The sequence below is a fragment of the Pristiophorus japonicus genome, chromosome 21 (genome assembly GCF_044704955.1).
Source record: "Pristiophorus japonicus isolate sPriJap1 chromosome 21, sPriJap1.hap1, whole genome shotgun sequence".
NCBI classification, from domain to species: domain Eukaryota; kingdom Metazoa; phylum Chordata; class Chondrichthyes; family Pristiophoridae; genus Pristiophorus; species Pristiophorus japonicus.
This window is the reverse complement of record NC_091997.1, coordinates 85,735,869-85,763,596: the sequence shown is the minus strand read 5'-3', so window position 1 is coordinate 85,763,596 and position 27,728 is coordinate 85,735,869. Positions and strand designations below refer to the sequence as shown.

At 47.9% G+C, this 27,728-nt stretch overlaps 1 protein-coding gene across 4 annotated transcripts; it reads right to left on the bottom strand.

Moving 5' to 3' along the window:
• Positions 1 to 299: 299 nt before the first annotated feature.
• On the bottom strand, positions 300 to 23,144 carry LOC139234163 (uncharacterized). 4 transcript variants are annotated; one of them, XM_070865179.1, is made up of 9 exons: positions 23,031 to 23,144; positions 15,752 to 16,153; positions 14,633 to 15,097; positions 14,376 to 14,468; positions 13,967 to 14,086; positions 13,835 to 13,856; positions 13,703 to 13,737; positions 13,426 to 13,612; positions 300 to 435 (listed from the first exon to the last, which is right to left on the bottom strand). In XM_070865179.1, the coding sequence occupies exons 1-9, from the start codon at positions 23,083 to 23,085 to the stop codon at positions 339 to 341; spliced, it is 1,476 nt and encodes a 491-aa protein (XP_070721280.1). In that variant the 5' UTR covers positions 23,086 to 23,144; the 3' UTR covers positions 300 to 338. The 4 variants fall into 4 exon arrangements, with proteins under 4 accessions (XP_070721280.1, XP_070721281.1, XP_070721282.1 ...); XM_070865180.1 differs by having other exon boundaries at positions 13,973 to 14,086; XM_070865181.1 differs by lacking the exon at positions 14,376 to 14,468.
• Between the last annotated feature and the right edge of the window lie 4,584 nt (positions 23,145 to 27,728).

Below are 27,728 nucleotides of genomic sequence, written 5' to 3'. Positions count from 1 at the left end.
GCATCTGTTGTCGATGAACAGTCCCTTGTGAGTGTTGATGCAGATGAGGCCCTTCGAAGACTCCTCCAGCTCCTGCGTCATGTAGGCTGAAGTCAGGTTGAGCTTGGTGAACGTCTTGCCTCCTGCCAGTGTCGCAAATAAGTCGTCTTCCTTAGGTAGCGGATATTGGTCCTGTAGCGAGAAACGATTAATAGTTACTTTATAATCGCCACAAATCCTGACCGTGCCATCACTTTTGAGTACTGGAACAATCGGGCTGGCCCACTCGCTGAATTCCACTGGGGAGATGATGCCCTCGCATTGCAGCCTGTCCAGCTCGATTTCCACTCTCTCTCTCATCATGTGAGGTACCGCTCGCGCCTTGTGGTGAATGGGTCCTGCCTCTGGGACCAAATGGATCCGCACCTTCGCCCCGGAAAAGTTTCCAATGCCTGGCTGAAAAAAGGAAGGAAATTTGTTAAGAACCTGGGTACATGAGGCCTCATTGACATGTGATAGCGCTCGGATATCATTCCAGTTCCAGCGGATTTTGCCCAGCTAGCTCCTTCCAAGCAGTGTGGGGCCATCGCCCGGGACAATCCAGAGTGGCAGTGCGTGCACCGTGCCCTCGTAGGTGACCTTGACCATGGCGCTGCCCAGGACAGTGATAAGCTCTTTGGTGTACGTTCTCAGTTTCATGTAGATGGGGCTCAGGGCTGGTCTGAATGCCTTGTTGCACCATAGTCTCTGAAACATCTTTTTGCTCACGATAGATTGGCTAGCACCAGTGTCCAGTTCCATGGCTACGGGTAAGGCATTCAATTTTACGTTTAGCATTATAGGTGGGCATTATGTTGAAAATGTGTGCACCCCGTGTACTTCAGCACCTGCCTCCTCTCTCTGAGGCTCGAAATTGCTTTGACCCACCATGGACTGATCTTCTTCTGCCACGTGGTGGTTAGCAGGTTTTGCAGAGCTTGCAAGCTCATTGGAGGTGCCCCATTGTTCCATAGCTCTTGCAAACATACCCTTTGAAGTGGCATGAATAGGCTGAATGGAAGCCACCACAACGCCAACAAGGTGTGAATTGCCTTGCATTCATCCTTTGTTGGGGACTCTGAGTCATCTGGGTCACCTGAGGACTGCTGGCAGTTGCAGACTCGTGGGTTCTGCCCTGTACATTTCTGCTCGCAAACACAGTTGCAGTTAATTTATGAACATTGCTAGCACTTGTGTACTGAGAGATTTGTTTGGTGTTATCACTGGTGGACATAAACGCCTGTGCTATCGCAATGGCCTTACTGAGTGTCGGTGTCTCTAAGTCAAAAGTTTTCATAGGATGGTCTCGTGGCCAATGCCCAGTACAAAAAGATCTCTGAGCATTTGCTCCAGGTAGCCATCAAACTCACATTGTCCTGCAAGTTGCCTTAGCTTGGCGACGTAGCTCGCCACTTCCTGACCTTCAGATCGCTGGCACGTGTAGAACCGATACCTCGCCATCAGCACACTCTCGCTCGAGTTAAGATGCTCCCGAACCAGTGTATACAACTCCTCATACGACTTATCTGTGGGTTGCACCAGAGCCAGAAGATTCCTCATGAGGCTGTAGGTCGGTGCCCCGCAGACCATGAGGAGGACCGCTCTCCTTTTTGCAGCGCTTCCTTCTCCGTCCAGCTCGTTGGCTACAAAGTACTGGTCTAGCCGTTCAACATAGGCTTCACAGTCCTCACCCTCCGAGAACTTCTCCAGGATGCCCACAGTTTGTTGCATCTTTGCGTTGGATTTGTATTCTCGTCACCAGTTCTTATGTTCCTATTATGAGGCTGCACACTGGGAGGTTAAAGTAACAGTGACCTCAGTCTTTAATCAGACACTCCAGAGTGAGGAACAAGCCTTAGGGGCCGGCTTATATAGAGTGTTCCCAAGGGATGCTGGGATGGTGGAACATGGGAGTGCATGCTTTACAGATACACAACACCTTTCATGTAGAAAAACGTCAGAAGGCGCTTCACAGGAGTGTTACAAACAACATTTGACACCAGGCCACATAAGGAGAAATTAGGGCAGATGACCAAAAGCTTGGTGAAAGAGATAGGTTTTGAGGAGAGTCTTGAAGCAGGAAAGAGAGCTAGAGAGGCGGAGAGGTTGATGGAGAGAATTCCAGAGTTTTGGGTCTTGGCAGCTGAGCGATTGAAGTCGGGAATGCTCAAGAGGCTAGAATTAGAGGACCGCAGATATCTTGGGGGTTGTGGGGCTGGAGGAGATTACAGAGATAGGGAGGGGGCGAGGCCATTGAGGGATTTGAAAACAAGGATGAGAATTTTTTAATCGAGGCTTTGCTTAACCGGGAGCCAATGTAGGTCAGGTTGATGGGTGAACGGGACATGGTGCAAGTTAGGAAATGGGCAGTAGACTTATGGATGACTCAGATGATATGTGTGCACTGATGTTGTATTAATGAGCCTGGGGACAGTGGTTGGGCTGTTTGTTCAACTCTCCAGTCACAGAAGGGACTGGGGAAGTGAGAGGCTCTGAAATACAATGTGTACTCTATGAGCATGCCACTGTGCAGCACGGTGATAGTGAGTACACACTTGGCAGTCGTGTCATAAAAACATAAGAAATAGAAGCAGGAGTCGGCCATTTGGCCCCTCGAGCCTGCTCCGCCATTTAATATCATGGCTGATCTGATCATGGACTCAGCTCCACTTCCCTGCCCGCTCCCCATAACCCTTTACTCCCTTATCGCTCAAAAATCTGTCTATCTGCGCCTTAAATATATTCAATGACCTAGCCTCCACAGCTGTCTGGGGCAGAGAGTTACTTAGATTTACAACCCTCATCTCAGTTTTAAATGGGCGGCCGCTTATTCTAAGACTATGTTCTCTAGTTTTAGTTTCCCCTATGAGTGGAAATATCCTCTCTGCATCCACCTTGTCGAGCCCCCTCATTATCTTATAAGTTTCAATAAGAAATAGCAGCGAACCTGGGACTGGGAGAAATTTAGAACTCAGCAGAGGAGGACAAAGGGTTTGATTAGGGCAGGGAAAATGGAGTACGAGAAGAAGCTTGCAGGGAACATTAAGGCGGATTGCAAAAGTTTCTATAGATATCTAAAGAGAAAAAGGTTAGTAAAGACAAACGTAGGTCCCCTGCAGTCAGAATCAGGGGAAGTCATAACGGGGAACAAAGAAATGGCAGACCAATTGAACAATTACTTTGGTTCGGTATTCACTAAGGAGGACACAAACAACCTTGCGGATATAAAAGGGGTCAGAGGGTCTGGTAAGGAGGAGGAACTGAGGGAAATCTTTATTAGTCGGGAAATTGTGTTGTGGAAATTGATGGGATTGAAGGCCGATAAATCCCCAGGGCCTGATAGACTGCATCCCAGAGTACTTAATGAGGTGGCCTTGGAAATAGCGGATGCATTGACAATCATTTTCCAACATTCCATTGACTCTGGATCAGTTCCTATCGAGTGGAGGGTAGCCAATGTAACCCCACTTTTTAAAAAAGGAGGGAGAGAGAAAACAGGGAATTATAGACCGGTCAGCCTGACCTCAGTGGTGGGTAAAATGATGGAATCAATTATTAAGGATGTCATAGCAGCGCATTTGGAAAGAGGTGACATGATAGGTCCAAGTCAGCATGGATTTGTGAAAGGGAAATCATGCTTGACAAATCTTCTGGAATTTTTTGAGGATGTTTCCAGTAAAGTGGACAAGGGAGAACCAGTTGATGTGGTATATTTGGACTTTCAGAAGGCTTTCGACAAGGTCCCACACAAGAGATTAATGTGCAAAGTTAAAGCACATGGGATTAGGGGTAGTGTGCTGACGTGGATTGAGAACTGGTTGTCAGACAGGAAGCAAAGAGTAGGAGTAAATGGGTACTTTTCAGAATGGCAGGCAGTGACTAGTGGGGTACCGCAAGGTTCTGTGTTGGGGCCCCAGCTGTTTACATTGTACATTAATGATTTAGACGAGGGGATTAAATGTAGTATCTCCAAATTTGCGGATGACACTAAGTTGGGTGGCAGTGTGAGCTGCGAGGAGGATGCTATGAGGCTGCAGAGTGACTTGGATAGGTTAGGTGAGTGGGCAAATGCATGGCAGATGAAGTATAATGTGGATAAATGTGAGGTTATCCACTTTGGTGGTAAAAACAGAGAGACAGACTATTATCTGAATGGTGACAGATTAGGAAAAGGGGAGGTGCAACGAGACCTGGGTGTCATGGTACATAAGTCATTGAAGGTCGGCATGCAGGTACAGCAGGCGGTTAAGAAAGCAAATGGCATGTTGGCCTTCATAGTGAGGGAATTTGAGAACAGGGGCAGGGAGGTGTTGCTACAGTTGTACAGGGCCTTGGTGAGGCCACACCTGGAGTATTGTGTACAGTTTTGGTCTCCTAACTTGAGGAAGGACATTCTGCTATTGAGGGAGTGCAGGAAAGATTCACCAGACTGATTCCCGGGATGGTGGGACTGACCTATCAAGAAAGAGTGGATCAACTGGGCTTGTATTCACTGGAGTTCAGAAGAATGAGAGGGGACCTCATAGAAACGTTTAAAATTCTGACGGGTTTAAACAAGTTAGATGCAGGAAGAATGTTCCCAATGTTGGGGAAGTCCAGAACCAGGGGTCACAGTCTAAGGATAAGGGGTAAGCCATTTAGGACCGAGATGAGGAGAAACTTCTTCACCCAGAGAGTGGTGAACCTGTGGAATTGTCTACCACAGAAAGCTGTTGAGGCCAATTCACTAAATATATTCAAAAGGGAGTTAGATGAAATCCTTACTACTAGGGGGATCAAGGGGTATGGCGAGAAAGCAGGAAGGGGGTACTGAAGTTGCATGTTCAGCCATGAACTCATTGAATGGCGGTGCAGGCTAGAAGAGCCGAATGGCTTACTCCTGCACCTATTTTCTATGTTTCTATGTAAGATCACCTCTCATTGTTCTGAACTCCAGTGAGTATTGGCCCAACCTACTCAACCTATCTTCATAAGTCAACCCCCTCATCTCCGGAATCAACCTAGTGAACCTTTTCATATTCCACTGCCCACTTAGATCAACACCCAGTGCAGGAAAAATAGTGAAATATAGAAGGAGGCTTTACATTAACCCACCCACTGGGAAAGTGATGGGATTGAGCGCTACAATGGTTTTACAACTCACCCAATTTTACCCTCCATTGAAATCTGTGGAGAGTAATCTTGGGCAGGGTGTAAATATGGCATTACACCATAGGAGCCCCCCCACCCCCCGCCCCACTCTCCTGCCCCCGGCGAGTTAGCCTAAAATTACACTCAGCCTCTCACCATACATGAAGCATTTGTTCTGTAAGATAAGTGAAAGCTCTAGTTTCCATGGAAACAAAATACTCCTTTTTGTGGGTACTCGGGTCCCCTCCCTCACCATTGTTTCCGGTACATTGATGACTGTACCGGTGCTATTTCTTGTTCTCTCCCTGAACTAGAAAATGTCATTTACTTTGCATCCAATTTTTACCCTTTCTTCACCTTCACATGGTCCATCTCCGACTCTTCCCTTACCCTCCTTGACTTCTCTGTCTCCATTTCTGGAGATAGGCTATTGACAAACATTCACAATAAGCCCACTGACTCCCACAGCTACCTGGACTACACCTCCTCCCACCCCACATCCTGTAAAGGCTCCATTCCATTCTCCCAGTTTCTTCGTTTCTGTCATATATTCAACCATCTTTGTAATCCATGTATAAACTGACCTAAGTTGTACACTGTGAGAACAATGACCACTAGGTGGTGAACTTGTGAGAGACACTCCTAACCTGGACTTTCAGGTATAAAAGGGGAAGCTCCACCCACCTTCATCACTTGAGTGCTAGTGAATAAAGGTTACTGGTCACAGAGTGACCTTCTCTCAAGCATGGTCCTCGTGTGCATTTATACTGTATAGTAAGGACGTATCATTGGCGACAGGAAACTGGGAGTTAAACCACGTGAGCATGGCCACTAGCAGCACAGACGAGAGGTAATGTGTTGGTGATGATTGGGACGATTTTATTGAGAGACTACAGCAAAGTTTCGTCACTAAGGAATGGTTGGGACAGGAATCGGCCGACAAACGCAGGGCTCAACTCCTGACGGTTTTTGTGGATCCAGGACGTACTCCCTGATGAAGGATCTTCTAGCGCCAGAGAAGCCGGCGGACAAGACGTTTGAAGAGCTCAGTAAGTTAATCGGGGAACACCTTCAACTGGCGAGCAGCATGCACATGGCGAGACACCGGTTTTACATGCACCGGCGGTGAGAAGGGCAAAGCGTTCCAGACTTTGTGGCAGATCTCCGGCGACTGGCGAGCCGATGTAAGTTCCCTGATACATGCAGAGTGGAGATGCTGCGAGACTTTTTTATTGAGTGCATCGGGCACGCTGGGGTTTTCAGGAAACTGATTGAAACCAAAGACCTCACCCTGGAAACAGCGGCCTTGATGGCCCAGACTTTTATCTCAGGGGAGGAAGAAACCAGAATGATGTTTGACAAAAATCTGGGCTCAAATGCAGCAAATGGACAGGGAGTCAACATTGTTAAAGCAGCACACAGTTCTCCAGGCAGACAAGGGCAATCGGACATGCCCCAACATGTAGTCGAACCCAGAGGGGGAATTCATCAGAGACAATGGCTAGCTGAACGGCGATTCACGCCATCGCAAGGGACAATGCGGCCAGTAATGGGGTCATCAACACCTGTTAATGGTGTGCTTAAGTACAGTTACAGACACAGTCAGAGACGATGGACTGGTAATGGACCTTTTGTTTTCAACAACGGCTCATGTTGGAGGTGTGGAGGCACACACCCAGCCAGAAATTGCAACGTCAGCGGTCACTTGGCCCGTATGTGCAGGAAGCCTGCAGCCAGATTGATGTACGAGGAGGACGGGCCCGATGTAAGCCCTACGAGGCCAAATGAACACTGGGGGAAATCGCTGGAAGCTGAAGCTCAGCGAGTTCATGTGGCGCACATATACAGTTCATACACCAGGACTCCACGATAATGATGAACGTGCTCCTCAATGGCATCCCAGTATCAATGGAGCTAGACACAGGGGCCAGCCAGTCCCTGATGAGTATCAAACAGTTCGAAAAGTTGTGGCCGTCCAAGGCCAGGATGCCAAAATTATCGCCGATTGACACACAGCTACAGACATACACAAAGGAGATAATTCCGGTGCTAGGCAGTGCCACGGTAGTTAGGGTGACCCACAAAGATTCGGAGAACAGGTTGCCATTCTGGATTGTCCCGAGGGACAGTCCCGCACTACTGGGGAGGAGTTAGCTTGCTGTCATTAACTGGAAATGGGGGATGTCAATGCAATTTCTTCTGTGGAGTGAGTATCATTCTCACTTGTCCTGGACAAATTTGACTCATTATTTCAACCCGGCATTGGCACTTTCATGGGGATCAAGTTAGTGATTCACATAAACCCGGATGCCAGGCCAGTACACCACAAGGCCAGAGCGATGCTGTACGTGATGCGGGAAAAGATAGAAGGCGAATTGGACCGCCTGCTGAGGGAAGGCATCATCTCACCAGTCGAATTCAGTGACTGGGCGAGCCCGATTATGCCGGTGCTCAAGGCGGATGGGTCGCTCAGGATATGTGGTGATTACAAGGCCACCATCAATCGGGTGTCACTCCAAGACCAGTAGCCGCTACCGAGAGCGGAGGACCTCTTTGCGACGCTACCCAGTGGCAAACTTTTTTCAAAATTGGACCTGACCTCAGCTTACATGACCCAGGAGCTGGCGAGTGAGTCGAAGAAGCTGACCACCATCATGACACACAAGGGGTTGCTTGAGTACAGCAGATGACCATTCGGGATTTGTTTGGCCGCCGCGATCTATCAACGAAATATGGAAAGGCTCCTCAAGTCGATTCCAGGGACCGTGGTTTTTCAAGACGACATCCTCATCACGGGTCGCGATACTGAAGAACACCTCCGCAACCTGGAGGAGGTGCTACACTGACTGGACCGGGTAGGGCTACGACTGAAAAAGGCGAAGTGCGTCTTCCTAGCTCCAGAGGTAGAATTCCTGGGGATGAGAGTAGCAGCAGATGGGATCAGACCTACTGCGTCCAAGACGGAAGCAATCCAGAGAGCACCCAGATCCCGTAACAAGACGGAGCTGCGTTCGTTCCTGGGGCTCCTGAACTATTTTGGTAACTTTATTCCCAAATTGAGCACGTGGTTAGAGCCGCTACATGTGCTCCTATGCAAAGGTCGTGAATGGATCTGGGGGGACAGCCAGGAAAGGGCTTTTGATAGAGCACGCAATTTGTTATGCTCCAACAATCTGTTAACGCTATATGACTCATGTAAGAAACTTGTTTTAACGTGCGATGCGTCGTCCAACGGGGTCGGGTGTGTGTTGCAGCATGTTAATGCCAAGGGTCAGTTACAGCCGGTAGCTTATGCCTCCAGAAGTCTGTCCCAGGCAGAAAGGGGCTACGGGATGGTAGAAAAGGAGGCACTTGCATGTGTATACGCAGTAAAGAAAATGCACCAGTACCTGTTTGGCAGGAAATTTGAGCTGGAGACTGATCACAAACCCCTAAGGTCCCTTTTGGCCGACAACAAGGCCATAAATGCAAACGCATCGGCCCGCATACAGAGGTGGGCACTCACGTTAGCCATCTATGACTATACAATTCGGCACAGAACGGGCACTGAAAACTGTGCCGATGCACTCAGCGGGCTCCCACTAGCCACTACTGAGGGGGCTACCGATCATGCTGCTGAGATGGTCATGGCTGTTGAAGCTTTCGAAAGTGAAGGCTCACCAGTGACAGCCCGTCAGATTAAGGTCTGGACAAATAGAGACCCGCTACTGTCTTTCGTCAAGAAATGTGTCCTGAATGGGAACTGGGCAGCCACGTACGGGGCATGCCCTGAGGAGTTTAAACCATTTCACAGGCGCAGGGATGAACTCTCGATTCAGGCCGATTGCCTACTATGGGGAAGCCATGTCGTCATGCCCCAGATGGGCAGAGATGTGTTCATCAGAGAACTCCACAATGAGCACCCGGGCATTGTCATGATGAAGGCAATTGGTGAAGGTCACACGTTTGGTGGCCAGGGATAGATGCAGACCTGGAACTTTGTGTTCGCAGGTGCAATACGTGTGCCCAGCTGGGCAATGCGCCCAGGGAAGCCCCCCTTAGCCCCTTGTCCTGGCCTGCCAAGCCATGGTCACGCATCCATGTGGACTATGCATTTCTTTTCATGGGAAAAATGTTTTTGGTTGTAGTAGACGCCTACTCCAAATCGATCAAGTGTGACATTTTAAATTCAAGCACATCCTCTGCCACGGTAGAAAGTCTATGGGCAATGTTCGCTACCGATGGTCTACCAGATGTCTTGGTCAGTGACAATGGCCCGTGCTTCACAAGTACTGAATTCCAGGATTTCATGGCAGGCAATGGAATTAACCATGTCAGAACGGCACCGTTCAAGTCGGCCTCTAATGGCCAGGCGTAATGAGCAGTGCAGATAATCAAACAGGGGATGCTCAGAATCCAAGGGAGTTCCCTACAAAGCCGCTTATCACGCCTCCTGTTTGCCTACAGATCCCGACCACACTCGCTCACAAGGGTTCCACCCGCAGAGCTGCTAATGAAAAGGACGCTCAAAACCAGGTTATCCATTATACACCCCACAATGAAAGAAATTGTCGAGAGCAGGCGTCAGTCACAATGTGACTACCATGACAGGACTGCGAGGGCGCTAGGTATCGATGTCCATGACCCTGTCTTTGTCCTCAACTACGCTGCAGGGCCCAAATGGCTTACAGGCATTGTGATTGCCAAAGAGGGGAATAGGATTCTGATAGTTAAACTTACCAATGGACAAATCTGCCGCAAACATGTAGATCAAACAAAAAGGAGGTTCAGCAACCCCATAGAAGTAGCAGAGGAAGAACACGATGTAGAGTTCACTCCACCACAGGTGACCGAACACCGGAACCAAGTGGAGGAGAGCCCAGTCACTGTGGGCAGTCCGGACAGGCCTGAGGCACCGCAAACAGCAGACACTCAGGCCAGCGCCCAACAACCAGAGCCCCAACTCAGGCACTCTACAAGGGAGCGTAAACCACCAGAGAGACTCAACCTGTGATCCCAATAAGACTTTCGGGGGGGAGGTGATGTTATGTATTCAACCATCATTGTAACCCATGTATAAACTGACCTTAGTTGTACACTGTGAGAACAATGACCACGAGGTGGTGAACTTGTGAGAGACACTCCTCACTTGGACTTTCAGGTATAAAAGGGGAAGCTCCACGCACCTTCATCACTTGAGTGCTCGTGAATAAAGGTTACTGGTCACAGAGTGACCTTCTCTCAAGCATGGGCCTCGTGTGGTTTTCTAGACCAATATGTCGAGGAACCAACTAGGGGGGAGGCCATCTTAGACTGGGTGTTGTGTAATGAGAGAGGATTAATTAGCAATCTCATTGTGCGAGGCCCCTTGGGGAAGAGTGACCATAATATGGTGGAATTCTGCATTAGGATGGAGAATGAAACAGTTAATTCAGAGACCATGGTCCAGAAATTAAAGAAGGGTAACTTTGAAGGTATGAGGCGTGAATTGGCTAGGATAGATTGGCGAATGATACTTAGGGGGTTGACTGTGGATGGGCAATAGCAGACATTTAGAGACCGCATGGATGAATTACAACAATTGTACATTCCTGTCTGGCGTAAAAATAAAAAAGGGAAGGTGGCTCAACCGTGGCTATCTAGGGAAATCAGGGATAGTATTAAAGCCAAGGAAGTGGCATACAAATTGGTCAGAAATAGCAGCGAACCCGGAGACTGGGAGAAATTTAGAACTCAGCAGAGGAGGACAAAGGGTTTGATTAGGGCAGGGAAAATGGAGTACGAGAAGAAGCTTGCAGGGAACATTAAGGCGGATTGCAAAAGTTTCTATAGGTATGTAAAGAGAAAAAGGTTAGTAAAGACAAACGTAGGTCCCCTGCAGTCAGAATCAGGGGAAGTCATAACGGGGAACAAAGAAATGGCAGACCAATTGAACAAGTACTTTGGTTCGGTATTCACTAAGGAGGATACAAACAACCTTCCGGATATAAAAGGGGTCAGAGGGTCTAGTAAGGAGGGGGAACTGAGGGAAATCTTTATTAGTCGGGAAATTGTGTTGGGGAAATTGATGGAATTGAAGGCCGATAAATCCCCAGGGCCTGATGGACTGCATCCCAGAGTACTTAAGGAGGTGGCCTTGGAAATAGCGGATGCATTGACAGTCATTTTCCAACATTCCATTGACTCTGGATCAGTTCCTATGGAGTGGAGGGTAGCCAATGTAACCCCACTTTTTAAAAAAGGAGGGAGAGAGAAAACAGGGAATTATAGACCGGTCAGCCTGACCTCAGTTGTGGGTAAAATGATGGAATCAATTATTAAGGATGTCATAGCAGTGCATCTGGAAAATGGTGACATGATAGGTCCAAGTCAGCATGGATTTGTGAAAGGGAAATCATGCTTGACAAATCTTCTGGAATTTTTTGAGGATGTTTCCAGTAAAGTGGACAAAGGAGAACCAGTTGATGTGGTATATTTGGACTTTCAGAAGGCTTTCAACAAGGTCCCACACAAGAGATTAATGTGCAAAGTTAAAGCACATGGGATTGGGGGTAGTGTGCTGACGTGGATTGAGAACTGGTTGTCAGACAGGAAGCAAAGAGTAGGAGTAAACGGGTACTTTTCAGAATGGCAGGCAGTGACTAGTGGGGTGCCGCAAGGTTCTGTGCTGGGGCCCCAGCTGTTTACATTGTACATTAATGATTTAGACGAGGGGATTAAATGCAGTATCTCCAAATTTGCGGATGACACTAAGTTGGGTGGCAGTGTGAGCTGCGAGGAGGATGCTATTAGGCTGCAGAGTGACTTGGATAGGTTAGGTGAGTGGGCAAATGCATGGCAGATGAAGTATAATGTGGATAAATGTGAGGTTATCCACTTTGGTGGTAAAAACAGAGAGACAGACTATTATCTGAATGGTGACAGATTCGGAAAAGGGAAGGTGCAACGAGACCTGGGTGTCATGGTACATCAGTCATTGAAGGTTGGCATGCAGGTACAGCAGGCGGTTAAGAAAGCAAATGGAATGTTGGCCTTTCATAGCGAGGGGATTTGAATACAGGGGCAGGGAGGTGTTGCTACAGTTGTACAGAGCCTTGGTGAGGCCACACCTGGAGTATTGTGTACAGTTTTGGTCTCTTAACCTGAGGAAGGACATTCTTGCTATTGAGGGAGTGCAGCGAAGATTCACCAGACTGATTCCCGGGATGGCGGGACTGACCTATCAAGAAAGACTGGATCAACTGGGCTTGTATTCACTGGAGTTCAGAAGAATGAGAGGGGACCTCATGGAAACGTTTAAAATTCTGACGGGTTTAGACAGGTTAGATGCAGGAAGAATGTTCCCAATGTTGGGGAAGTCCAGAACCAGGGGTCACAGTCTGAGGATAAGGGGTAAGCCATTTAGGACCGAGATGAGGAGAAACTTCTTCACTCAGAGAGTGGTGAACCTGTGGAATTCTCTACCACAGAAAGTAGTTGAGGCCAATTCACTTAATATATTCAAAAGGGAGTTAGATGAAGTCCTTACTACTCGGGGGATCAAGGGTTATGGCGAGAAAGCAGGAAGGGGGTACTGAAGTTTCATGTTCAGCCATGAACTCATTGAATGGCGGTGCAGGCTAGAAGGGCTGAATGGCCTGCTCCTGCACCTATTTTCTATGTTTCTATGTTTCTAATCCAATTCCTTGCCTAAAACTACCAATCATTCAGTAAAATATTTGGACGAAATTGATCATTATGGTCACATATGCCAAAATATTGTTCTGAGAGAGTTTAAAAAAAAAGATAACTTCATAAGGGCACAGTGATGTTTTTCTGATAGTGCTCCTTTATTCCAATATCAGGTCAGTCTCTGTCTGAATCTATCACTGTCTGTCTCTGTCTCTGTCTTTCTCTGTCTCTTTCTTTCTCTCACATTTTCTCTCAGGGTCCTTGATGATATTAATTTGGTCCTCTCGATCCAGTTTGCAGCTCATGTGAGCCACAGTACAAAACTACCTCTAAATTGGCCCTTCCACTCAAACAGGACATGAGGTGTGAGAAGTGAAGATGTCTGACCTCTCTCCTGACCTTGGAGTTGAGGAACATTGTTGGGACAGTCCAGAGGGAGTTTTACGCTGTGCCTAATCTGGAGTGCTCCAAGTGATACTGTGTGGCCAAAGTTGAAAAGTAACCCATTTGCCAGCATGGGCTCCCCTCACCTTCATTACATTAACAATCTTCTAACCCTCCATCCTAAAACAAAGTTGTGGTCAGTGTTGACCGTAGCCGAGGGGTGACAGCTGTCACTCTGCTTACCCTTTGACCATTGACTCCTCGATCAAACAGTACACATGCTCTGTAGAGTCAATGTTTGGGCCAGTGCTCTCCATTCCTTCACCAGGCCTTGGCTGGCTCGACGGCGTTGGAACTCTTGTCACCGAATACGCAACAGGCTCGTTGTCATCGCTCTGATCCTTCCTGGGAACCACAGAGTACGGGAAACCTGGACAGAAGGGCGGGAACACCATGCTTTTAGTTTCAACTCTCAAAGGGCCAGGATCGGAAGAGTTGGCCAGCAATTCTAGTCACTTACATTCAGCCACTTGTGTCAGCTGCACATCACCGGCCCTACAGTTAGCAAAGAAAAGTAACCTGTAAATGTTCCATTAAATGAGCAAAATTATACAGAAAGTCTGCCGAAATACTGATCAAATCCCATCCCTACCTGGGTCCTGGTGCTGAGGATCCTTCACAACACATGCCGTAAGATGGGAAAGATAAATGTAAGAATCTATGTAAGGAATCTGCTCTTACAATTTTATAGATTTAGATCAAACATTTTAACGCTCTTGCTTACCTTTACCTTTGGCAGATTGTCGTTTCCTTCGGCAAACTACCCCAATAATGCAAACTATCCCAACAATGCAAATGAGTACAATCAGACACACTATGGCTACGTTCACAGTGATGGCAGGGTCTGGAAATGCAGAGGAGAAGCAACATTAAGTTCAGTTTGTGCAATGCCGTCTTATATGTACAGCTGATCACACTGGTTACCTGGGCCGAGGAAGATACTTTTCCGGTTACAATCTGGAAAAGTGCAATTGCGAAGGAAGAAAATCGAACCAACGTCTAATGGGTACAAAACCAGACAATTGATTTGGAATCTCACATATGGGACATTGCCTGAAAGAATTATTTATATTATTTATATTGAATTATTGATATTAAATGGTTCACATCATATTCTGGATTGTATCACTTACTATGAGTTATGCTGCTGGTCACTAAAGATATTCCAAATGTTGAGGTGGGAGTGTCTGAAGATTTCCCGCTGCTCATTACACTGTTTACCTGGGCTGAGGAACATACTTTTCTGGTTACAATCTAGAATAGTGCAATGGCAAAGGAAGAAAATCGAAGCAACTTCTAAAGGGTACAAACTGGACAATGGACCTGGAATCTCACAGCTTGAATTATTGATATTAAATGTTCACATCATGTTCTAGATTGCATCACTTACTTTGAGTATTTGTATAAGTTATGTTGCTGGTCTCTGAGGAGTTTGAGGTGGCAGAGTCTGAAATTTCTGCACTGGGCTCCGTCACAAGGGAGATGTTTGCTGCAATCTTCCAGACAGATTTCCCTGAATCCTGACTGTGTACAGCACAGAGATACCTCCCAGTGTCCACCAGGCCCGCTGAGTGAATAGTAAGGTTGTGAGACTGGCGGCTAACCAAAGGATTGTGTGAGCTTTGGTTAGAGATTATTTGTGACGACTCTCTATCCACACAACAGAGTGGGTTAGAATATGGCCCCTGAGAGTCAATGGAAACAGAGTGCAGACACTTATTGACGTTTCCAGATCTGAACCAAAACAGATTGAAGGCGAGTAGTTTTCTATTCTGAAACTGGCAGGGTAAAGTCACATTCTCTCCCTCTGACACTGTCAGCGACAAGGAGTTTTCTTCAATAGAAGATATATTAGCTGAAAATATAAACAAGATTGAAAATAATATTTGTTAATATAATAATCTCTAGTGTGGTACTTTATCAAAGAATTTCCTAAAGACCATGTACACTCATCATCATAGGCAGTCCCTCCAATCGAGGATGACTTGCTTCCACGTCAAAAAGTTCACGGGTGTTTCAATGAAGGACCTAATATTGCAGGTCCGAACTACACTGTGAAGGATGGAAGATTCCAGTGCGTCGATTGTTTTAATGTGTGCTGGCGGTTGCACACCAACCGCCACACTGGCTTGGCAGAGCTAGGTCTTATACACTAGGTCATGTACACTACATCCACTGCATTCCCCCACTTACCATGTCTGTTACCTCCTGGACAGTTTGAAACCCGTGCTAGCTACTTCTCACTATTTACTCTTTATCTGCATACGCGGTATTTTCATCTTAATAAAGGCTCTAACATTTTCCCAATGACAGCTATCCGCACTAAAACCTCCTCCAGTATCTCCCCAACGCCTCCAAAAATCTCCCCTAATGTCTCACCTAATACCTTACATTATATGTTCTCGCAATACCTTGCCGATCACTCCCCCGATACTTCCCGAATATCTTCCTCGATCCCTCCCCCGATTCTGCCCCGTTCCCTCCCGCGATATTGCCCCAGTGCACCTACCATCCTGGGTTATCACAAAGAACAAGTCGTGGTTTTCACATCCCGACTGTGACAGTGTGAGCCAGGACGGACACTCCAATGCCCCTCCTTCTGTGGAATCCTGAGCCATGAAGGTAAACACCATCGAGTTAATCGTCTTCACAGCGAATGTCAGAGACTCTGTTTGGTCGTCATGTAATTTGCATTTTGTACACTCTGGCTCACTGTATCCTTTTCTTCCCTGAGGACCGATATTTTCATCACATGGCTTCTCGTTCTTTGGGTGCTGACATTTTATTTCACCCATTCCTGACCCGGCATCACTGGAGCTGCACAAGGTTACATTATTCCCAGCACCGGTGGGCACGTTGCATTGCAGAGTGGTGACATCTCCTGGTCCTCGGAAGAAGAGATAAGTGGATCCTGCGGGGAAAGGGCAGAATGGGATAGAGATAGAGACAGGAAAGCTCATTAAACAGTCAACGTGAAACAAAGCCTCTCACAGGAAATTAAGGAATCGTGATTTTTTTTTTGCAGTCAATACACTGTTGGTCAAAACCCCAGTTACACTTAATCTAACAAGGCTTAACATTTCATGGAGTGTTTAACAGCAAAATTAGCGTGGGAAAGCTGCACTGATTTCACTGATTGCCGGCAATACGGGGTGGGGTCGGTGGTAGGGGATCCACAGCGTCGCCTGTGTCAGAGTGTTGAATGACTGACCGCAACGTCAGGATTTCCGCGTTTAGATGCGCGACATCCTGAAGTTCGGGTCAGTTTCAGAGAGAATGATTGTAAATGCTGACAGTTTGGTCCGGGCGGTCCTCCGCTCCAGCAGGGGACAAGCCCGCCGCGTGAAGGCAGGTCTAACCTCAACGGTAAGTATGAAGACCTGCAATAAAAGGTAAGTGCAGTTCTTTTCTTTATTTCTTTTGCAGGGATTCGGGTGGATGGGGTCCGCTGAAGGATTTCTAGTGTTTTTTTAATTTTGTGAAAATGTTTAATTTTATCAGTTCCGCCCTCGTACTTAGCTGAGGATTGCATTTGCCGCCGAGAATGGGAACTACCTCCCGCTGCCGCCCAGATTCAGGGCGTAAGTCCCATTTTTGCCGCCGGGCGGTCTTTCCAAGATTTTTCCATGAAACTTCCGGCCAAAGTACCGTCAGGATCTCAGCGGTCCTTTGGGCAGAACTTAGCTTCCACCAATTCCAGGGCCTTAGAGTACAGGTGCAGCATTGAGAATCCGGAGTCCAGAATCCGGAATGTTCCGGAATCCAGACTCCAGGACGATTGGTGGTAGGGTTGTCCAGAATCCGTAAAATGTTCCGGAAATTTGGACTCGATGACCCTGCCCACCTCGGGGCCCCGTTGCTGCCCAACCTTGGGCCTCGCTACAGCTCACCCAGCCCCGCTCACCTCAACGTCGCTGCCCTTACCTCGGGGTCTCCTCGCCAACCTACCCGATGATGATCTCCTCGGCGGGGCTCATCTGACGATATCATCCTCGGCGGGGACCACCCGACAACAACCTTCCGGCAGAGCCCCGCCCGACAACATCCTTGGCAGTGGGGCCAGGCGGCCCGAACAGCTTCTTGGTGGGAATCCATCCCCGCCGCACCCCCCCCGCCCCCCTTTCAGATGTTCCGAAATCCGGAAATACTCAAACCTGGGCGTGGGTGTTTCCGGATTCGTGATGTCAGAAAGCAAATTGAAAGTCCAGAAAAACCCAGAATCCGGAATGGCCTCGGTCCCGAGAGTTTCGGGTCTTAGGCGCTGCACCTGTTCTGCGTACAGTTCTGGTCGCCATATTATAAAAAGGATATGGAAGCACTGGAGAGGGTTCAGAGAAGATTTACAAGGATGATATCAGAAATGCGAGGGTATACACATGAGGAAAGGATGAAAAGGCTAGGTCTCTTTTATCATGAAAAAAGAGGGCTGAGGGGTGACCTAACAGAGGTCTTTAAAACGATGAGAGATTTTGATAGAGTGGATACGGAGACAATGTAACCTGGCGATCTGTATGTCCCACCTTGCAGACTGACACACTCTGTAAAAAGTTAGATTTTACTCTTTGCAGAAGAAATTGGCCCACAACAAAAGGGAGGCAACTCGGACAGGAGGAGGCATGCCCAATCTGCATCCACTGACACCCTTGGAACAGAGGGTAGCTGCTATGATGAGTGGTACATGGAGAAAAGCAATCAGTACAGCACAAGCTGGGCCTGCACACGAGGAAGAGGGTAAGTCCTGAAAATGCATCGTGGCCCTTTAAATCAACCTGCTGCCTAACCTGCTATGTGTGAGAGTACTCATGCCATCCATCCGGCCCCCTCCCTTGCTGTTAAACATTTGACTGTTCTGATGTATTTTGCAGAACATGATGATGATGATGATGTTGATGATGATGATGATGATGAAGGTGGTGCTGCTGCTGCCAACCCTGAGGATCCTGAAGATACAGATCAACCAGATGTGGATGAACCAGACTGGATGATGGCAGCGATGACTGAAATGTCTGCAGGGGAGAGCTTCCAATTTAATGTTTGAGCCCCCATCAAGGGGCATCAGAGTTTCAACCCCTAGCATAGGTCTTGGTTCCACCTTCCATGGTTTTGCTTCCGATGTTGCGGGTCCCAGTGGTGCTGCTGGTATAATGCAGCTTTCTACAGTCAGTGCACTACCGTCCGAGCCTGCTCCTCCCTCTCGCATAGGTTCTGGCTCCATCTACTATGGTTTTGATTCCGACGCTGCGGGTCCCAGTGCTGCTGCTGATATCATGGAGCAGTTTATACTCATTCGTCCAACATCCCAGCCCATGGCTCGCACTCGAGTGCTGTTGTCTGGAACACCGAGCGCCCCACCATCCCAGCCCGAGCCTCTCTCTCTAGTACTGCCGTCTGCAACACAGAGCGTCCTACCGTTCCAGCCCGAGCCTCTCCCTCTAGTTCTGCCGTCTGCAACACAGAGCATTCCAGCATTCCAACCCGAGCCTCTCCCTCTAGTTCTGCCGTCTGCAACACAGAGCATCCCAGCATTTCAACCCGAGTCTCTCCCTCTAGTTCTGCCGTCTGGAACACAGAGCGTCCCACAGTCCCAGCCCGCGCCTCCCTGTGTAGTGGTGCCGCTTGCAACACAGAGCGTCCCACTGTCCGTGCCCGCGCCTCCCAGTGTAGTGGTGCCACGAGGCAGACCCAGGCAGAGGAGAAGGAGATTGGAGACACGCTCTCCTGAGATGCAGCATGCAACAGATGCGGCTCAGGTTGTGGCGTTGGGTATGGAGACCAATGAGCTTACCCGATCACTCATCGGTGGCGTCAGTGCAGTGGGTGAAGAGTTGTCGGTCCTGACAGGAGAAAAAGCAGTAATGGCACGGGAACTTAGGGAGGGAATGTCCGAGAGAGTGCAATCAACAGTACAGGCCGTCGGGGGGGCATGCAAATGACGGCACAGGCCGTCAGGGAGGGCCTGGTTGAGGTAGCTGCTGCAATAAGGGCACACAGCCCGGCCAATCAAATGACACCCCTATGAGGAAGTGAACATTCACTGAGATATGGATGAGACATGGATGCAGCCTTTCTTTGCTGCTTTTGTTCTTGTTCTTGATGTAGCTGTAGTAGCGTTTTTCAAATTGAAATTGTTTTGTAAGTTTTGTAATTTTACAATTTATAAGTGATCTCAGGGTTTTCAAGTGATCTTTTAGTGTAAATGCTCTCACATTCTGTAACTTATTTAATTTTGCATCTAAAAAGTGATCTTGAAGTTTAAGTGATCTTAAGAGTAAGATTTTTCACATTGCGATTGTTTTGTAACTTTTGTAACTTTACAAGTTTATAAGTGACCATAAAGTTTTTAAGTGATCTTCAAGAGTCATATTAAAAAGTATAGTTTGATACAACAAATATTTTATTACAGTGACGTTAACTTTTCAATAAAATATTTTTTCATTAAAACTTCCATTAAATGTTCCATTAACACAACACAACGTCGGAACAACTGCAAAGAATAAACATGTCCATGTGCAAAAGTGGTCACAGAACCCTCAGGCATCAGTAGTTGAAGCGTTCACGGATGAGCTGCTGGCACAAGGCTCGAGCAATCGTTAAAGGAGCACGATGGACAGCCCTCCTCCGACCTCGTGCTCCGGCATCAGGCACTTGCATGCTTTCCTGATCGTCGTCATCATCCTCATCCTGCTCTTCCATAATACTATCATCAGGTACTGGACCCTCACGTGGGTCTTCTGGTTCCATTACCAGCTCCTGCTGCCTCATGATGGCTAAGTTATGAAGCATGCAGCACACAACAGTGAAGTGACCGACAATCTGAGGAGAGTATAGCAACTGTCCTCCGGAATGGTCCAGGCATCCGAAACGCTGTTTCAATATGCCAATGGATCTCTCAATGATGATGCGTGTCGCAATGTGCGCCATGTTGTATTGACGGTCAGCTTCTGTCCGTATCATGCGTAGGGGTGTCATGAGCCAGATGGTCAGGCCGTACCCTTTGTCTCCCAGTAGCCAGCTCTGCCCTTCTGGCTGCTGCTCAAACATGTCAGATAGAACGCTGTCGCGTAGGATGAACGCATCGTGGGTGCTGCCAGGGTATCTCGCATCGACTGACATGATGCGCTGCTTGTCGTCACACACGAGCTGCACATTGATAGAGTGGAAACCTTTCCTATTTCGGTACTGCTCAGAATCCTCCACAGGTGCTCGCAAGGCTATGTGGGTACAATCAATGCAGCCCTGTACCTTTGGGAAGCCAGCAATCCTGAAGAAGCCCACAGCCCTCTCATGGATCGCTTGTGCGGTCATTGGGAAATTGATGGTCATTCCTCCGCGCATACAGTGCAGCCGTGACCTGGTAAATGCAGGCATGTATTGCACGTTGAGAGATGGCACACACATCTCCAGTTGTAGCCTGAAACGATCCCGAGGCATAGAAAGAAAGTGCAGCTGTTACCTTCACTGCAACAGACAGGGCAGTTGGCAGTCTGCTTTTGGGCTGCAAATCTGCTCTCACCATATCACAGATCTCAGTGAACGCAGCCTTTTCACACAATCAGCCTCGCTCATGTCCAGGTACGAGCGCCTGGCTCGATATTGTTGACGTGGGTAAGATCTCCTGCCCAGCAACCTACGGGTTACGATGTTCCTGGTGCAGTGAGCTCTAATCAATTCTCTCCTATGCAGTGAATTGATGGCAAACCATTGCATAATACGTGGTGTTGACAATGCAGCACCCATTCTGCAAATTTAAGTATAAAACTGTCTATGTGGCTGCCTCTCCCTGGCCAAATGGCCTCAGTCCCCTCACAGCTCGAAAGCTGCTGCTGTATCTTCGGCTGCCGTCGAGCCACTGACGCCGCCCCTATCGTGTGGCCGAATGGCCTCAACCCCCTTCGAAAGCTGCGTGCGTGTTGATTCTTCGGCTGCCGGCCAGCCACTAATGGAATGTAGGCCTGCCTGAAGCACCACAGCTCAGCTCGAAGGCTGCTTGTTGCTGCTGTGGGGGCTGCCGTCGAGACACTGACACCACCCCTGCCTGTCTCCAACATGAAAGGCCTGCCTGAAGGTTGCTGCTGTTTCACACAGGTCGGAACATGGATTATTTAATCTTTTCTTTGCTTATAAATTTTTATTCAGGTTGGATTTATTGGTATAATATTTGTATAAGTATAACTAACATAGAAACATAGGAAATAGGTGCAGGAGTAGGCCATTCGGCCCTTCTAGCCTGCACTGCCATTCAATGAGTTCATGGCTGAAGGATTGATTGTAGAATTTAATGACTTCCCTTCCCCCCCCGTCTCCCCCCCCGCCCTCGTTCCCTACGCCGAATTTGTAACCTACGCCTGATTTTCTAAAGTGTAGACAAGGTTTTTTCGAACGTACAAAAATCTTCAATTACTCCATTCTAAGTTAGTTTGGAGTAAGTTTTCACTGCCTAAACTTTAAAAACAGGCGTAATGGCCGGACACGCCCCCTTTTGAAAAAAAAATTCTGTTCCAAAGTGAAACTGTTCTAACTGACTAGAACTGGAACAAACTAAATGCCGAGAATTCAAATTTCTAAGATATTCCATTCTAAACTAGTTGCTCCAAAAAAACAGGAGCAACTCAACTGAAACTTGGCCCCACTGACCCAGGTGTGTCTGTACTATAGATCACTATTACGCCAGAGCTCGAATAAACACCAAACCACATCTCCCAGTCAGACTCGGTTGTAACTCAGCCGTGTTTGGACTGAGGTTAGGGGCAGACGTCACTTATCATTTGAGGAACAGAATCTGTCGGCAGACCGCCCATATTACACAGAGTCTGTTTAGAAACAAATTGCAGAGTATGGTTACAAATCCCCCTTTACACAGTGTCGGTTTCCATTTCCTTACAGAACAATCGCGGAATGGACGGTCTGTAATGTACAGAAAGCCCTGAGCTGCTCCATTTTGCCAGTGGTGCTGATTTCGAGCCCTGGTCCGAGTGGTGTCGTGGGCCCCGCCTAGTGTGGTCTCCACCCTTTAATGGTGTGAGGCTCGGCTGAGTCATCAAATATAATTGTTACTTTCGAGTTCCCAATGATCGAGTCTGAGCATAAAATCTTACACAGAATTACATGGAATGTTCGGCACAGAAACAGGCCATTCGGCCCAACTGCTCCATGCCGCATTTATGCTCTGCACGGACTTCCCACCCCCTCTCTCCATTAAAGCCCATCAGCAAATCCTTCTAACTCTTCTAAATCTTCCACTATTTCATTCCTAGAGTGAGATATGATTCTGTTGTAAGGGAAATTGGGATAGGATCAGCACTGTTCTTGTATTTCATCCCTGCACTGTTTTAAGACAGGAGTTGAACCAAAGACGTTTGCAGCACAGAAGGAGGCAATTGGGCCCATCGTGCCAGTGCTGGCTCTTTGCCAGAGCAAACCCATTGCCTCGCTCTCCCCACAGCCCCAAATCTTCCTCTGCTTCAAATGTTTTCCAGTTTTCCTTCAAAAGATGAAAATGTCTCTGCGTCAACCACTCCCTGTGGCAAAACAAACCTCTGTGTAAAAAATGTTCTCCTAATCTGTCTCCTCACTCTCTTAGTGCCAATTTTAAACTGACCACCCATGATTAAACCGTGTTAAAATGACCCAGCAACAACTGTCATATGAGTACATTAAACATCCGCGTGAAAGCAGCACTGATGGCAATCGATATCCTTCAATCCTTATATTTCTGCGTTCAGGTACAGATAGAAACTGATATTTCCAGATAAACATGTTGAAGATTAGTTGAAAGTATGGATCCTTACCTACAACATGTTGGAACAGAAGGAAAAGACCCACAAACAGAGCACCAAGCGCCATTTCACATTCCTAGCTGGTTCAGAAGCTGGGTGCCTCTTTCACCATCACATTCTGGTCAGTGAGAGAAACAGAGAAGTGATGAAAGAGGAAATCCTCTTCCTCTTTTAACAACTCAACCACAGTAAAAACGACTTGTATTTATATAACACCTTTTATTGTGTTCCTAACACAGATGAGGCTGCACACAGGGAGGTTAAAGTGATCTCAGTCTTTAATCAGACACTCCAGAGTGAGGAACAGGCCTTCGGGGCCGGCTTATAGACAGTGCTCCCAAGGGATGCTGGGATCCCTTGGGACTTCAGGGGATGAGCTCCGTGGTGGTGGAACATGGGAGTGCATGTTTTACAGATACACAACATCACTCCCCACCCAAAGTCAAAGTGAAAACTATTTACTAGGTGAGGCGGTTGGGAGCCTTTCTTTCCTTGGTGGACCGCCTTGGTACAAATGTCTGTTCTGGTGTGTTGGCTGTGCCCTCGCTGGGCTGGCGCAAATCCTGACCGTGCCATCACTTTTGAGTACTGGAACAATCGGGCTGGCCCACTCGCTGAATTCCACTGGGGAGATGATGCCCTCGCGTTGCAGCCTGTCCAGCTCGATTTCCACTCTCTCTCTCATCATGTGAGGTACCGCTCGCGCCTTGTGGTGAATGGGTCCTGCCTCTGGGACCAAATCGATCCGCACCTTCGCCCCGGAAAAGTTTCCAATGCCTGGCTGAAAAAGGGAAGGAAATTTGTTAAGAACCTGGGTACATGAGGCCTCATTGACATGTGATAGCGCTCGGATATCATTCCAGTTCCAGCGGATTTTGCCCAGCTAGCTCCTTCCAAGCAGTGTGGGGCCATCGCCCGGGACAATCCAGAGTGGCAGTTCGTGCACCGTGCCCTCGTAGGTGACCTTGACCATGGCGCTGCCCAGGACAGTGATAAGCTCTTTGGTGTACGTTCTCAGTTTCATGTGGATGGGGCTCAGGGCTGGTCTGAATGCTTTGTTGCGCCACAGTCTCTCAAACATCTTTTTGCTCACGATAGATTGGCTAGCACCACTGTCCAGTTCTATGGCTACGGGTAAGGCATTCAATTTTACGTTTAGCATTATAGGTGGACATTTTGTTGAAAATGTGTGCACCCCATGTACTTCAGCATCTACCTCCTCTCTCTGAGGCTCGAAATTGCTTTGACCCACCATGGACTGATCTTCCTCTGCCACGTGGTGGTTAGCAGGTTTTGCAGAGCTTGCAAGCTCATTGGAGGTGCCCCATTGTTCCATAGCTCTTGCAAACATACCCTTTGAAGTGGCATGAATAGGCTGAATGGAAGCCTCCACAACGCCAACAAGGTGTGAATTGCCTTGCATTCATCCTTTTTTGGGGACTCTGAGTCATCTGGGTCACCTGAGGCCTGCTGGCAGTTGCAGATTCGTGGGTTCTGCCCTGTACATTTCTGCTCGCAAACACAGTTGCAGTTAATTTATGAACATTGCTAGCACTTGTGTGCTGAGAGATTTGTTTGGTGTTATCACTGGTGGACATAAACATCTGTGCTATCGCAATGGCCTTACTGAGGGTCGGTGTCTCTAAGTCAAAAGTTTTCATAGGATGGTCTCGTGGCCAATGCCCAGTACAAAAAGGTCTCTGAGCATTTGCTCCAGGTAGCCATCAAACTCACATTGTCCTGCAAGTCGCCTTAGCTTGGCGACGTAGCTCGCCACTTCCTGACCTTCAGATCACTGGCACGTATAGAACCGATACCTCGCCATCAGCACGCTCTCGCTCAGGTTAAGATGCTCCCAAACCAGTGTACACAGCTCCTCATACGACTTATCTGTGGGTTTCACCAGAGCCAGAAGATTCCTCATGAGGCTGTAGGTCGGTGCCCCGCAGACCATGAGGAGGACCGCTCTCCTTTTTGCAGCGCTTCCTTCTCCGTCCAGCTCGTTGGCTACAAAGTACTGGTCTAGCCATTCGACATAGGCTTCCCAGTCCTCACCCTCCGAGAACTTCTCCAGGATGCCCACAGTTTGTTGCATCTTTGCGTTGGATTCGTATTCTCGTCACCAGTTATTATGTTCCTATTATGAGGCTGCACACTGGGAGGTTAAAGTAACAGTGACCTCAGTCTTTAATCAGACACTCCAGAGTGAGGAACAAGCCTTAGGGGCCGGCTTATATAGAGTGTTCCCAAGGGATGCTGGGATGGTGGAACATGGGAGTGCATGCTTTACAGATACACAACACCTTTCATGTAGAAAAACGTCAGAAGGCGCTTCACAGGAGTGTTACAAACAACATTTGACACCAGGCCACATAAGGAGAAATTAGGGCAGATGACCAAAAGCTTGGTGAAAGAGATAGGTTTTGAGGAGCATCTTGAAGCAGGAAAGAGAGCTAGAGAGGCGGAGAGGTTGATGGAGAGAATTCCAGAGTTTTGGGTCTTGGCAGCTGAGCGATTGAAGTCGGGAATGCTCAAGAGGCTAGAATTAGAGGACCGCAGATATTTTGGGGGTTGTGGGGCTGGAGGAGATTACAGAGATAGGGAGGGGGCGAGGCCATTGAGGGATTTGAAAACAAGGATGAGAATTTTTTAATCGAGGCTTTGCTTAACCGGGAGCCAATGTAGGTCAGGTTGATGGGTGAACGGGACGTGGTGCAAGTTAGGAAATGGGCAGTAGACTTATGGATGACTCAGATGATATGTGTGCACTGATGTTGTATTAATGAGCCTGGGGACAGTGGTTGGGCTGTTCGTTCAACTCTCCAGTCACAGAAGGGACTGGGGAAGTGAGAGGCTCTGAAATACAATGTGTACTCTATGAGCATGCCTCTGTGCAGCACAGTGATAGTGAGTACACACTTGGCAGTCGTGTCATAAGAACATAAGAAATAGAAGCAGGAGTCGGCCATTTGGCCCCTCGAGCCTGCTCCGCCATTTAATAAGATCATGGCTGATCTGATCATGGACTCAGCTCCACTTCCCTGCCCGTTCCCCAAAACCCTTTACTCCCTTATCGCTCAAAAATCTGTCTATCTGCGCCTTAAATATATTCAATGACCTAGCCTCCACAGCTGTCTGGAGCAGAGAATTACTTAGATTTACAACCCTCATCTCAGTTTTAAATGGGTGGCCGCTTATTCTAAGACTATGTTCCCTAGTTTTAGTTTCCCCTATGAGTGGAAATATCCTCTCTGCATCCACCTTGTCGAGCCCCCTCATTATCTTATAAGTTTCAATAAGATCACCTCTCATTCTTCTGAACTCCAGTGAGTATAGGTCCAACCTGCTCAACCTATCTTCATAAGTGAACCCCCTCATCTCCGGAATCAACCTAGTGAACCTTTTCATTTTCCACTGGCCACTTAGATCAACACCCAGTGCAGGAAAAATAGTGAAACACTTTCTGAAACATAGAAGGAGGCTTTCCATTAACCCACCCACCGGGAAAGTGATGGGATCGAGCGCTACAATGGTTTTACAACTCACCCAATTTTACCCTCCATTGAAATCTGTGGAGAGTAATCTTGGGCAGGGTGTAAATATGGCATTACACCATAGGAGCCCCCCCAGCCCCCCCTGCTCCCCCGCCCCCGGCGAGTTAGCCTAAAATTACACTCAGCCTCTCACCACACATGAAGCATTTGTTCTGTAAGATAAGTGAAAGCTCTAGTTTCTGAAACCATGCAAACAAAATACTCCTTTTTGTGGGTACTCGGGTCCCCTCCCTCACCATTGTTTCCGGTACATTGATGACTGTACCGGTGCTGTTTCTTGTTCTCTCCCTGAACTAGAAAATGTCATTTACTTTGCATCCAATTTTTACCCATCCTTCACCTTCACATGGTCCATCTCCGACTCTTCCCTTACCCTCCTTGACTTCTCTGTCTCCATTTCTGGAGATAGGCTATTGACAAACATTCACAATAAGCCCACTGACTCCCACAGCTACCTGGACTACACCTCCTCCCACCCCACATCCTGTAAAGGCTCCATTCCATTCTCCCAGTTTCTTCGTTTCTGTCACATATTCAACCATCATTGTAATCCATGTATAAACTGACCTAAGTTGTACACTGTGAGAACAATGACCACTAGGTGGTGAACTTGTGGGAGACACTCCTAACCTGGACTTTCAGGTATAAAAGGGGATGCTCCGCCCACCTTCATCACTTGAGTGCTAGTGAATAAAGGTTACTGGTCACAGAGTGACCTTCTCTCAAGCATGGGCCTCGTCTGCATTTATACTGTATAGTAAGGACGTATCATTGGCGACGGGAAACTGGGATTTAAACCACGTGAGCATGGCCACTAGCAGCACAGACAAGAGGTAATGTGTTGGTGATGATTGGGACGATTTTATTGAGAGACTACAGCAAAGTTTCGTCACTAAGGAATGGTTGGGACAGGAGTCGGCCGACAAACGCAGGGCTCAACTCCTGACGGTTTGTGGATCCAGGACGTATTGCCTGATGAAGGATCTTCTAGCGCCAGAGAAGCCGGCGGACAAAACGTTTGAAGAGCTCAGTAAGTTAATCGGGGAACACCTTCAACTGGCGAGCAGCATGCACATGGCGAGACACCGGTTTTACACGCACCGGCGGCGAGAAGGGCAAAGCGTTCCAGACTTTGTGGCAGATCTCCGGCGACTGG

Coding starts and splice junctions, on each gene's coding strand:
- LOC139234163 (XM_070865179.1), bottom strand. CDS start 23,085: ATGGCGCTTGGTGCTCTGTTTGTGGGTCTTTTCCTTCTGTTCCAACAT. Junction 16,154..23,030: donor TCTGTTCCAACATGTTGTAG/GTAAGGATCCAT, acceptor CTTTCCCCGCAG/GATCCACTTATCTCTTCTTC. Junction 13,857..13,966: donor ACAATCTGCCAAAGGTAAAG/GTAAGCAAGAGC, acceptor TGTGTTGTGAAG/GATCCTCAGCACCAGGACCC.